The 13,037-nt window shown below is 32.4% G+C and overlaps 2 protein-coding genes across 5 annotated transcripts; one reads left to right on the plus strand and one right to left on the minus strand.

Annotated features, from left to right (window-relative positions):
- Positions 1-327: 327 nt before the first annotated feature.
- Positions 328-5,520, minus strand: LOC100776548 (agamous-like MADS-box protein AGL11). The gene is given in 13 exon segments (XM_026128167.2): positions 328-518; positions 521-562; positions 825-1,024; positions 1,123-1,262; positions 3,019-3,063; positions 3,188-3,287; positions 3,402-3,463; positions 3,565-3,592; positions 3,679-3,740; positions 3,840-3,855; positions 3,984-4,037; positions 4,448-4,639; positions 4,928-5,520. Coding segments are annotated over 12 exon segments (1,092 nt in total). The 5' UTR covers positions 4,633-4,639; positions 4,928-5,520; the 3' UTR covers positions 328-360.
- A 2,160-nt stretch (positions 5,521-7,680) lies between these two features.
- Positions 7,681-10,696, plus strand: LOC100777075 (E3 ubiquitin-protein ligase APD1). Of its 4 annotated transcripts, none has more exons than XM_003523566.5 (8): positions 7,681-7,914; positions 8,017-8,243; positions 8,330-8,429; positions 8,524-8,601; positions 9,444-9,664; positions 9,763-9,829; positions 9,915-10,248; positions 10,337-10,696. In XM_003523566.5, the coding sequence occupies exons 1-8, from the start codon at positions 7,872-7,874 to the stop codon at positions 10,413-10,415; spliced, it is 1,149 nt and encodes a 382-aa protein (XP_003523614.2). In that variant the 5' UTR covers positions 7,681-7,871; the 3' UTR covers positions 10,416-10,696. The 4 variants fall into 4 exon arrangements, with proteins under 4 accessions (XP_003523614.2, XP_006578043.1, XP_040870732.1 ...); XM_006577980.4 differs by having other exon boundaries at positions 7,681-7,910; XM_041014798.1 differs by having other exon boundaries at positions 7,703-7,754.
- Positions 10,697-13,037: the final 2,341 nt, after the last annotated feature.

The following is a 13,037-nucleotide window of genomic DNA, read 5'->3' on the forward strand; positions in this document are numbered from 1 at the left end:
TATGTTAAAAAATAAAGGAAGAAAACCCTTACATTGAGCACGGAAGAAAGTTTCCAATTAATTAGTTATTCTTTGAGTGATGTAATTCATGCAATCCCATGGTATCAGGTAGAGCCAAACCAGAAGCCGAAGAAGGAAGATTCTGCAGTACATGGAATCCCAATCCCATGGTATCACGTAGAATAGAACCAAACCAGAAACCGAAGCAGGAAGTTTCTGTAGCATGTAGGTGTGCGCAACTTCCAAAGCCGTGCGGATCCCACATCTTAAAATTTTAATGCATAATATCTACAAGTCATAGACATTGAAGCCAAACAAAAAAAACAATGACGCATTGAAAACATTCTATTTCATCTGGTGTTAATTAAGGAAATGAAAATACATGTTCAAGTTTTGCCTTCTTTCTCTGTTCAACAACTTTCTAGTTTTCCAGAGACCATATATCATGATCGATGTTGATCTTGATTGTTCAGGTATTAAGATGTTTGACCGGGTAAATTGAGAAAAACACTGTTCAAGAGTTGCACTTCCCTTGTCTCTGCAATCGATAAAGTTCTACTCCCTGCACGTAGTTCAAAAATCAGTATACAGCACCACAATGGCTCCAAACCTATAATCTCGACGACTATATTAATTTCATGATCTGATCATCAAAATACATATACCCAACCAGAATAGAAGAGAGAAATGAGATCAATGACCACTAGGGTTTGTATTGCATAAGTCAACTTAAATTACAAGAATGTAAAGAGTAGCCGTCTAAAGTATCCTTAAATGAAAATAAATAACAAAATCAAGCCACATTATCTAACTCCAGTAAGTACCTAAAGGATTAAGATGCTGCCAAGAGGACGAATTGGTGTGAATAGCTTGTCCAAACTGGGGATGTAATGTATTACTAATGCCAGCGTCTAAACTACTCCTCGGATTCATTTGGCCATTCAGATCCATGTTTGCGGAATGCAGAAGGGTCGAAGTTGGTGTTAACATATCAACAACCGTGCAATGATGTGATTGTTGATCTCTGAGTTCCAAATTAAAGAAGAGGGATAAACAATTTTACTCAAATTTAATTAGTAGGGTGTGACAAACGGATCAATGCCAATAAAAATTATAAAGTACCTGACAAGAGCAGTGTCATAAACATTCGCAAAGTTCAGAGTCTGGACATGTAGTGGATCTCCCTGTGGAAACCAATCTACTGGGTTCTTTGAGGCTCTGGAAATAAATCCATTTACATCTACAGTTTTTGCAGCATGTACCTAATCATAATAATTAAATTATAGTTGCAAGTTGCAATCCATAGTTCCAAGTTTAATAACATGATCACAATTGTTGTAAGTTGTAACCTTTGTAATCGTGTGCCATGCATGATTATAAATAGTACCCCGCCTCCCCCCAAATATTTGTTTTTGGAAATATAGTTATAGTTATTAGAGGGGTGTTCAACATACATTTATATGTTCATTTAGGGAGTGTGGGATTTTAAAATATGGATTTTAAAGATTAGGTATAAATATTATCATATTTCTTTATAAGATTTTTATGATAATATAAATTTTAATGGATTTATATTATAAAAATTTAATTTTTTTTTATAAATTTGTAAGATTTGAAAGGATTCTCTAAATTTTTAAAAACGCATTCAAAATTATGAATTAGTAAAAAAATAAAAAGAAATGATGAGATTTGCAAAAAACAATTAATATAATTTTTTTTAATCTTTTAATAACTATATTATTTTAACTTTATATCCTCCTATACTCACATTTCTTGCAATAGTATCTTAGATATGTTCAAGATTATACATTAATTTTTTTATTTTTTTAATTATAATAATTATTTCATAATAAATCTAATGACATGTTTAAACAGGATGTATTAATAAACATATACTAAAAGGAATAGTGAGAGAAAAAATTAGTAAAATAGGTATTAAGTTATGTGGATGACAAAATTAAGAATGACAATCACGAAAATATTATACCAAACATGTGATGGACATAGTCCCTATAAGAAAAACATGATTAAACTTAGACATACAATAAACATTTATTTAATTTAGAAAACAAAGAAAAAAGTATAAAGGAAAGGATATTTGACATTTCTTATTTCAAAAGAATAAGAGAAAAAGAATGTCTGATGAGAGAAAAAAAGTCTAATAACAATTAGAAAAAGAAAGAAAAAAGTCTAACAAAATTTTAAGTGTTTGAATGAGATTGTTTAATAAATGTTTTATACTAAAAAGTCTTACAAGATCCATCAAAATCATTCTTAAAAATAATTAATTTAAATTTGTATATTTTTGAATACCCAAATACTTTTTATAATTTATAAGAAAATTTAATTAAATATCATCGAATTTTGTTATCTATCTAAAAGATCTTAAAAGTTTTAATTGAATACCAGAGGACTAGGATTCTTTCATAAAAAATATTTTAAAATTCTAATTCAATACACCCAGGCATGTAACTTTTAAAAGAATTGTCTAGATAATCGTGTTAATAAATTCTATTACAAATCTAATTTAAGTCTTGTTTAGATAAACTTTTCTATAATCACTTATAAGAGAAAAAATAAAAATTAAAAAATAAACTTTTCTCATAAACTAAAATAAGTTAATTTGTAAAAAAAAAGTTAACTTTTCTAAAAATTGATTTTTAACTTATGCATAGAATAATTTTAATTTATGAAAAAACTTTATTTTTATTTTTTATAATAATTTATAGCATATGAAATATATCATGCATGATCTTAAATATTACTTTATTTTTATTTATATATCCAAAATAAATATTTTTGTGTATAGAATGATGACAATGAGGTTTCAAACTACTCAAATCTCTTACTACAAGACCAATCCTAGTATGAGTTTATATATCCAACATATCTAAGCAGGAAAAATATATCAGCAAATTGAACAAACTTCTTGTTGGTAAGATTTTTTAAGAATACATTGGAACGATGGTGGTTAGGAATTGTTACAAAGCTAGTGAGCCTAACCATATCTTTATATACCTGTGGAGAATGAGTGGCATGAGAATTGTACTCCTCCAAAACACACTGTGCAAGCCAAAAAATTTGTAAGTTGTCTTTTAATTTGAAGACATTGGAGGTTAGCAGTAGTAGTAAATTTATTGTGTGGCTACAAGTAATGGTAATTAAGCAATTGGAGTATTGGACTTACCTTTCGCAGTTGCACTTGTTTTAGAGTATCCCGAAGGACATATTCACGATATTCAGCCTCGCTGAGCGTTGTGATCTCTGAAGGATCACCTTCAAATATCCTAAAAAATAGTGTGAAACAATGGTGAATTAATTATATTCTCTCATCAACATACCAGAATTTGGTTTTGGTTTTGATTTAATTGATTTGTAAGCAATGATAAATTCAAAGGAACCTTAGTCGCTTCTCCATCTCTTCCAATTGAGACTTGCAAGTGAAAATTTCTCTTCGAAGATCCTGAAGCTCGCATAAAACAATCAGTCGAACACAAATATATAAGATCAATTGAAGCTGGAAATAGATTTATCAGATTATACACAATGTTTGTTAACAAATACCTCAATTTGGGAATCTGAAGTCATTGAGCTGCATTAAAACACGATAAAATTGTAAATAATCAAATGCCAAACAACTTCATTAGTAAATAATTAATCAAAAATACCAAATAATACCTAGGGGCTTGACATATTTGACCAGCTTCATCTTTCAACTTACTAAGCAACTTTTGAATGTGCTACAGAGACAATGAAAATTTTAAATTTCAAAGTAATACTTCTAATTAAAATCGATGTTCAGTTCAAAACCTTATGTGATGCAAGACTAATTAAAGTACCTCTTTATTATGCATCCTTTAGAGTTTCACGGCAACAAGAGTTTAAATTAAGCCCACATGGTCGATAAATCAAAGGTGGCAACATTAGGATAAACTGATTAACTAGTATCAGGTATCAGAAGTTAAAAATACACAAGCTCTTACCTTCCGTGTTCACCCTCCGAAAGATTAACATATCGTTCTAGAATTTCTTCAATGCTTTAAAACATATATTTCAGAAAAATAGCGAGTCATTAGATTTTTCAATAAAGAACAAAGCTTTTGAAATCGAATAGACAAAATCAATTAACGAATAATCTTCTAGACTAACTTAGATTTAACTCCACCTAATCGAGAAGACAAGTAAAATATAAAAATAAAAATGAAAAGAAAAAGATATCCATCTTTTGCTTAAATTAAATATCTTACAAAATTAATTTTATAAAGATACCTTAATTACTATGTCCTAAATTTCGTAAATTTAACTCATTTTAAGATCTGAGATGTCCGATCTACCTTCATCCAACGGTTAAAATTCAGCAACTGTATATGATTGCATGGAAATTTTGACAGCACCGAATCCAGTTCCCACACACACAACACAACACATGCAATAGAAATAAGCAAACCTTTTGTTGCCAGAGAAGAAAGTGGCTCTTCCTGATGGGGAAAACATGATGAGAGCCACATCAACATCACAAAGAACAGAAAGTTCGTAAGCTTTCTTGATGAGTCCATTCCTCCTCTTGGAGAAAGTGACTTGCCTATTGGTTGTGTTCTCAATCTTTTTGATCGGAAGCTTCACTCTCCCCATATTTCACCTGTTCTCACCATAAATAAAAAGCCTATCAGATAAATATATAGGAAAAGGAAACACAACCCCTCATAAATGAGAGGTTGAACCAAAGGCGGTGAAAATAGAAGAAAACAAGGGAAAAAGAGGAAGAAATGCAGGAGATAGGTTTTGTCTGTATCGGGCCATTAATAAAAGGTGACGCAAGAGGGTTAAGAGATCGCGGTTTGTATGCAGATAACTTGAAGAGCATATTAAGCACGTAATTAATTTCTATTAATCTTGAATCTCCCTGTTAACATGTTTATTTTCTTACCTTGGTGCCTAGTGCTGCAACATGCATCTCACAAAAACCGATTTCAAAGAGGTGGTGAGTGTCAAATCAATGAATATTGCAGCGAAGAGGAGTGGAATATAAACACCACTTTCAACTTTTTTATTATCACTTTATGATATTTATGCTTCTTTCACTTTCTCTTCTCAGGTATTAAATAGGATGATGAGTATAGCTGTCATAAATACGAGAAGAGAGAGAATTTGTCCCGAGAAAACTTGCACAAGAAGCTGTAACACTAGCTAGTTCATGCTGAGAAGCAAAGATCAACAACTTTTGTTTTTTTGTTACTAGTTACGAGTGAAGGCCATGGCAGAGTTGGGTAGATGCCAAAAATGGGGCTGCTTGAGAGGGTGAAAGGGACAAGCTTGCGGTGGTTTAAAGCGTGATGGAAGATGGAGGACGATTGCGCGTAAGTAATGGAAGATTTTTTTCAAATAAATAAGAGTTACAGAAGAAGTCATTGCCACGTCTTCAATTTTCTTGTTTTCTGTGATGTGTGATGCTATTCTCAAATTTTCGCACTTACCGTGCGTCTCGCTGTTTGTTTCAGTGGGGCCGCCTATTGGTAGTGACTTCCCTGGGTTTTATAGATTTTGAAGGGAGTGAAAATCATGATGCGGTGAATTTTTTTTAAATTACGGGTATTTAATCTTTTTTTGGGTGATTTTTAAAAACAATTTACTAAAAAGAATTGATCTTCAAACTATTTACTTGTGGAAATTTTTTGTCACATCAGATGTGAGTGACATGAGTTAAAATAACATCATCAGTTTATGTTTTGTTATGAATAATATCATCTTAATTTATATCATTCTTTTCAGTGGACTTGTCAGACCACATGTCATGCCATAGGTTCTGACAGCCGAAAAAAATAACAAAATAGGATGATATCACCCACTACATAACAAAAGATGAACGGTTGACATAGAACAAGATGATGTGACTTGATCTCATAATCTCCTTTCAACCCTATTTGTGTTTCCACATCTATTGATTTTCTCACTTTTTTCTTTTTCCTACCCACAACTCTGCCTTCCATTCCTCACCCAACAAAACTTAGGACATGTTTGATAATACAAGAAATGAAAAATTATAATTTATTTCATTATATTTTTTCTTTTATAAATTACTTAAACAATGGAAATGACATTTTAATTCATTTCATTTCAATTCATTCTACTCAATTATATTCTGATACACTTTGTTCTGTTATTCATTATCAATCCAAACATAATCTTATATTGATTGTTTGGCCATTATTATTTATTTATTTTATGTTACAAATATTTATTTAATTGAAAAATAAAAATATGTGAAGTTGACATGTTGCTTAATTGTGACGTCACTATCAATTTTGTTCCATTTCACCACATTATATTGTTGAATAGAATTTTTTTTAGCAGGGTCTATACAATTTTTCTCTCCTTTCACCGTATACCAAATAACTAAAATTTCTCATTTCAATCCTACTATTGTTCTTTCCCATTTTATTCTCTCGCAAATCAAACCAGCCAAATGTAGCCTTTTAGAGAAAAGAAAATAAAGTAAATAAAAAACACGAATTGACTTTTATTTATCATTGAATCATTATTTATATTTCCTTTTTTCTCTATTTTATTTTATTTTAATTTATTTAAAAACCAATAAAGATTGATTGAAGAATAAATAGAATGTTTTGTAAATCTAAAATCATTGATCTAAACATGCTATCAATTTAAACAAAAATAAAGTTGAAGTATGATCAAAATGAGTTAATTACCTCCCACCATTAAAAAGCTTATGTGTTCAATTTATAGATTTATGTCAATCATAGAATTCAACTCAAAAACCTTTTGTTTTAGATAGATTTTTCATTAAAAAACTTATGAGTTGAATTCATTCTTAGATCCATTTGGTTTTGGCTTTACTCAAACTCTCTCGGTAGTGTGTTTTCTGAAGAAAGGAACAGAGGCACAATAATCTAAAACAAATTATGCGTTCAATTTATAGATTTATGTCCATCATAGAGTCCAATTTAAAAATCTTTCTGCTTTGGACATGTGATTTGAAGTTTTAAACCTTTTCACTGTAAACCTTTAAGTTTTAATTTATTAAATTTTATAGTATTTGTTTATTTAGCTTTTAACTTTTATAATTTCTCTTATCTTCTCAATCCGATTTGCTGCATATTTGCAGCATGTTTCCCTATTTCTTGTTTGTACTTGTAAAAAATATCTTAATTCTAGGTCTATGTATTTTAACGACAATTCTATAATTGTGATTTGCTACTGGTTGAATCTTTGGTTTATCTACTTTCCTTCATTTTAATTGTGAGCTGAAATTTCCTGTATATTTGTAACGCATTAACGTTGCTCGTTAATAACTTCAGTCGAAAACTTTTTCTAAGTTGATTAATATTTAGTTGGTCAATTAATTTTCTTATGTTGGACCCATGGGTAGGTTGTAAATAGTGCACTCTTATTTTTTTCATTAGTCATAACCGAAAAACTTGCAATTCTTTGTGCCCACGACCACTATCGACACACACTTATACACATGACACATGACATGATATATGAACCACGGGTCCGCTACCGGTGGAGTGTTTGGAGTAGGACACATGATATCTTAACACATGACATATTTTAACGGTTTTGCCCCCAAACAGGAACATTAAAAAAAAGAATTGAAAAACGGATATGGAAAATAATTAAAATTATAATAACGACCACCAAATGTTCAACATACCTGTCATTCAAATACCCGTCAATCACACCAAAGGGTTATCTTCAGTAAAGAACAGTGAAACCTTCTAGTCTCAACTAAAGTAAGTGATCTACTCTACACACACTTCCGTTTCTTTTCATGCTACCTTGAATTGAATCAATGGCTCTGTTACACCGAGCCATGCGCACTATACCATCCCATCATCAGCGGTGGCAACATGCTTGGATGCTGCCTCCTCTCACCATTTGGATTTGTGGCATGTAATTTTTCATCTTCTTTATGGTTCCCTCCCTCCCTTGATCACTCTTTCTCACATATTGCCTTTTTCTTTTCTTTCTTTCTCTATGTTTCTGTTTTTACAGTTTCAATCACACTTCGTTATGGTTATTACGGCGATTCATGCATCCTGCTTGGCCCTGCCTCGTCCCGTTTGATGAAGACCAGTTCTGTTTTTGTGAAGCAGCTTCAAGTGTCAAACGAGGACAATAATCAAGTTATTCTCCATGCCTTCAACGAGGAGCCCGAGTTAAGCTCCCAAACTAATTGGACAGTGTCAAATTTCTTCCTTGTTGAAGCGTATAAAAGCAAGGTAACATTGTAACAAGATTAGGTATGGTTTGGTTTAAAGCAGTTACCCAGAGAATGCTTTTAAAGAAATTGATTTTTCAACTTCAGGTAATTTCTTTGTGGTTAAATCAGGGCTCCACCATCCGTATGAGGTGGGAAGCACACACTACTAGTAGTTTGGATCAGCTACATGGGATGGTGATCAAAGGTTAGTTGAGGGGAAATCTCATGGCTATCTCTTCCTTTTCTTTTCTGTGAGTATGAATTTCAGGTTTGTCCCAAGAACCATTCTTATTTCGCAGGAGAAAAGAAGTTTGAACTACTACAGCCTAAACAAACGAGCTTCCTCAATGCAATTGCTCTTCGCAAGACTGTTAATGGTAATTGATTCTAGAGTTTCGCTACTTTTTACCTAAAAACTGAGTGAAAGGCTACCTTAGTAACATAAGCAATTAAGCATTGGCTACAATTTTGAAGCTTTCCATTAGAATTTGGATACTTTGACTCTGCAAAATCAGTTTGTAAAGTGAAAATAGCTCAAGCCGTAAGCATTACTTGAGTTTTATCTTTTAGTCAATGAAACCGGATTCACCTCCTCACACCTATCGGAGTGAAGGTGTATGAGGCTGCATATTAAGGGTGGTCATGGGTATCTGCAAATTAAGGCGGCTTAACACTTTTTATTCCAATTCTTAGAATTTGACGAGGATTATTCTCCACTTATATACATTATTTTGACTATATTATTAATTGGCGTGAAATCTCTAATACACTTCCCTCATGACACATGCTGAGGGCACGACATTTGCAAGTGATTTGGAATGCCTAATAGGTCCGATAACAACTTTACAATAAACTTTGATACCATATTAGAATTTTAATTTAGGTTTAATCTAACTCAAAAACTAGCTCCAGAAGTGAGGATTGACCCCATTTACTATATATTGTTTTAGTCATATTATTAGTCAATATAGGATCTCTAACATTATTGTATGAAGTGCGTGTATAGTTGATTTTATTTTAAAGAAATAATATCACTTTTGTCTAAAAGCTTACTGCAATTATTATTTCTTCCAAAACAAAATTGTTACCAAATATGCATCAAGATCTCTAATTCTATGATTTTACGCCAAATTATCTATGATTAGCATAGGGCTAATTAAGTATATGGAAATTTTGAAAGAGGCAGGAACATAATCTTGACTTTTGTGAACATTGCTAGGTAAAGAAGCTGAATACAATGTTGAGGAAGATAATATATACCACATTGGGGTTCTAAACATGAATTCCAGGAACATAATATTGACTATGAAAGTTAATGTTTTGGCAAAGGTATATGATACCACCAAAGGCAAGAAGATGTGCTCTACTGCAAATGGATTCTGTAGACTCAGTTTTGTCTTCCCTAATACTCAGTATGTTATTCTTACGGCAACTGGCAAAGTAAGGCATGGCTAACCTTGTCTGACTCATTTATCTTTATGGATCTTCACCAAAGTAATTCAACAATACATGATTACATTTGCATCGATTGATTACAGGTTGATGGGGGATCGTATGTTGAAATTTCTTTTCTGGCTCGTGTGTTGACCTACATATTACTTTTAGGTACAATGATTAAAATTTCTCTTCTAAAGCCTTTGGTTTAATTATACTTTTTGTTACTAAAGATGACCTATTTTTCTATGTGTAGGAGCTCTTATGATTGTTATTTATCTGGTTCTGAAGTTCCTTGAAGTCCATGAAGGTGGTGATCAGAATAGTCATGCGGCAGTCGACGTCACATACAGAACAAGTAATGTAGTTGCAAGGCAAACCGAAACTCAGCCCTTGATGCAAGTGGAGACAAATCGATTGACATATGGAACAAATGCAAAAGATGATGAAGAAGAAGATTCAGGAGCATCCAGTAGCTCTTCAGAGGAGTTATATGATGAAAAATTGTGTTGCATTTGTTATGATGAACAACGCAGTAGCTTCTTTGTTCCTTGTGGACATTGTGCCACTTGCTATGACTGTGCACAGAGGTACCTCATTGCCGAATATTTTTGTATGCATGCTTTAATTTACCAATATACAAATTTCATGACATTCACATTAGAATGCATTTTGCAGGATTTTAGATGAGGAGAGCATAGTGTGTCCTATATGCCGAAGGCTTATTCACAAAGTACGAAGATTATATCATAATTAGGCATATTATAAACATGTGTCTTATAGTGATTTGATTTGCGGGATCATGTAGATAGTGGGGAAATTTTGATAGGAAATTAGCATTGGGAGTGGGTTTGTGAGTTGTTATTTTCTCTTGGCGGTACTTTTTCCCTACCTCAAATGTACTTCCATGACTTTCCAATTTTTGCATGAAGCTGCAGGGGAATGAGTTACTAATACTATGGCTTGGGCAGAGTTCATCTAATTAAGGGTAACTATAAGCAACCAATAAAGTGACTTCTCTTGTTTATTCTTTGGATATTTTGATTGTTTTCTATTTAAGTTCACTGTGAGGGAAAGTAAAGAATGATGTCACGGATATTGTTGTTCTTAGCAGTAATTGAGACTCGGGAAAAAAATATTTTAGCATAAAAAAAATGCTAAAAATAAGTGAACTCCAACTCATTTTTAAGACAGTTTTGTACGGGTTTTTTTGGTACAGTGTCCGGATTATACATTCAGCTCATCATTCCCTACGAAGCCAAAAAATGTATGATATAAACTTTAATTTCTTACCTCTTACTCTATTGTGGACAGCCTATTGCAATAATTCATTGGTGAACGGGAATGAGTTTAACCGTATCTCCAATGGTATTTCTTATTCCATCATCAAAGCTTTTTTTAATTACCACAAACATCGTTTTCTTTTAAAATCAAAATCTGTCATTTTGTGTAAAAATATTCTACCTAATATATCATTGTCACCTGATGGATAAACAATTTTATTTCTAAAGCATGTAATCATAAAATTGATCTAAGATTCATGTGTATAAAAAAATATAGATAAACTTTTTAAATAAATCTCAATATTTTGAACAACTAATCCTTAATTCTTGACTAAGCCATACTGGGATAAAAAAAAAAAATCTAGCACCTAATAGTCATGGGCACTTGAAGTCATTTTATGTTGAAAATAGTATCCTCACCGATAAAATCCTGACACTAATTAAGTAAAAGGAATGGAAGCAGCTACTCTTCAACCTTTTTACCTATAAACTGTTGAGCTTAAATTTACTAAAACAATTGCTAGTCTGATTGCTGGAATCAGGATCGAACCACCACGATGCATAAACCATAACTATTTTTCTAACTTGGGGACATAGTGTTTTGACCCAAATTAAATCGCCACAAGAGCCAGCTGGTGATAGGAAGTGATTATATCAGCTTTAAAATTATGGATAGAAAGTTCACAACGATGTGTCGAATTTTAATCTTCAATCTTGAAAATAAATATTCCAAGCTAAAGTGCTTCAAGTGGTTTGCCAAAAGGGTCTACAGTGAAGCTCCGTGTGTGGTTTGAAATGGTGCTGCAACTGTTCCCATGGACTATTACATGCCAATTTTTCACTCCATTCGTTCTTTCATCTGCCAAGGGCTCCAATATTGTTCTGAGTGGAGAACAAATGTCATTTTCTCTCTTGCAGTCTCATAATACACTCTCACATCGCAGTCACAGCAACCCGATTTTAGATGAAGATTTTCTGAATTTGCAAAAAGCTTTTGCAACTGAATAAACCCATGTGCTTGGCTTGGAACAATCAATAAGAGAGAATCACAAAAGTGAGCCGGTGAAAGTGTTTCAGGATGGCCCACTTTACTTTCTTATCAAAATCTGATGGCTCATGCAGATACTAATTAAGAGCTAGAAACGAAATCGCCAAAATCAAAACTATATATATAGTAGCACGCCCTGTAGCACTTTTTGGATTTAAGTTGGACACTCTTCTAAAAATGGTGCCTATCGGTTAGTGATGACACACGAATATTTTCAAACAACACCATAAAGTGCTGAGTATCAACTAGGTTATGTTTTCAGTTCAGCACGTTGTTGCGCTTTCTTGTAGCTTTTGGAATTGTTCTCTTTAAACAGTCTTGTTGCAAAGAGACAATTAAGTACAGTGCTATACCCCAAAAATGTTCCTTTGTTGGGATGTATGAAGATAGAAGAACACTTCCACTTGGGTCCTCCATTATATAGATCATTAAGATTAAAATTTAGTAAGTAGTTAAAAGATTATAACTTTATTAATAGAGTATGCAACGCCAAAGTAATAAATAAGAGAAATAAAGGATATATTATAACAGAGTATGCAATGCCAAAATAATTTTAATAAAAATGACAAAATTAATTACTTTTTTAAACTATATATTATAACCTTAAATTAGAACCTGATCAATTTATGACTGGTCCAACATCCAAAGTTTTTAATTAGAACCTCATAATGTTCTTACGTACTACAAATTAATATTATGTGGTAATTGATCCTCCTGCAGATTGCATTATTGTTTTTCTTTGTTTAGTACTTTTTTGAGATGATTTTGCGCTGTTACAATGAACACTAACGTTTACAGTTTTGCAGGACCATATATATAATCATGCCGAACAAAATGAGGAGAGAGAGAATGAACAGCTAACCAAATTAAATTTTAACTTCTCAGGTAGCTTCAGGTCTATGGAATGATTCGTGGAATCTACGGTTCGTGCGATTAACGGACCAGTTTTTTAAAATAGTTCGTGGTTATGTAATATTTGTAGGTCACCCCATTTAACCCGTGGACTGTGTGGGTTTAGTTAGCGGGGTCCACGGGTTGTCCATAAGTC

This window comes from Glycine max, chromosome 4 (genome assembly GCF_000004515.6).
Source record: "Glycine max cultivar Williams 82 chromosome 4, Glycine_max_v4.0, whole genome shotgun sequence".
Taxonomy (NCBI): domain Eukaryota; kingdom Viridiplantae; phylum Streptophyta; class Magnoliopsida; order Fabales; family Fabaceae; genus Glycine; species Glycine max.

Excerpts from the sequence above, each read along its gene's own strand:
- LOC100777075 (XM_006577980.4), top strand. The coding sequence starts at position 7,814 with ATGGCTCTGTTACACCGAGCCATGCGCACTATACCATCCCATCATCAG. Across the intron at positions 8,244-8,329 it reads TTGAAGCGTATAAAAGCAAG|GTAATTTCTTTGTGGTTAAA; the intron begins GTAACATTGTAA and ends TTTCAACTTCAG. Across the intron at positions 8,602-9,443 it reads TCTTCGCAAGACTGTTAATG|GTAAAGAAGCTGAATACAAT; the intron begins GTAATTGATTCT and ends GAACATTGCTAG.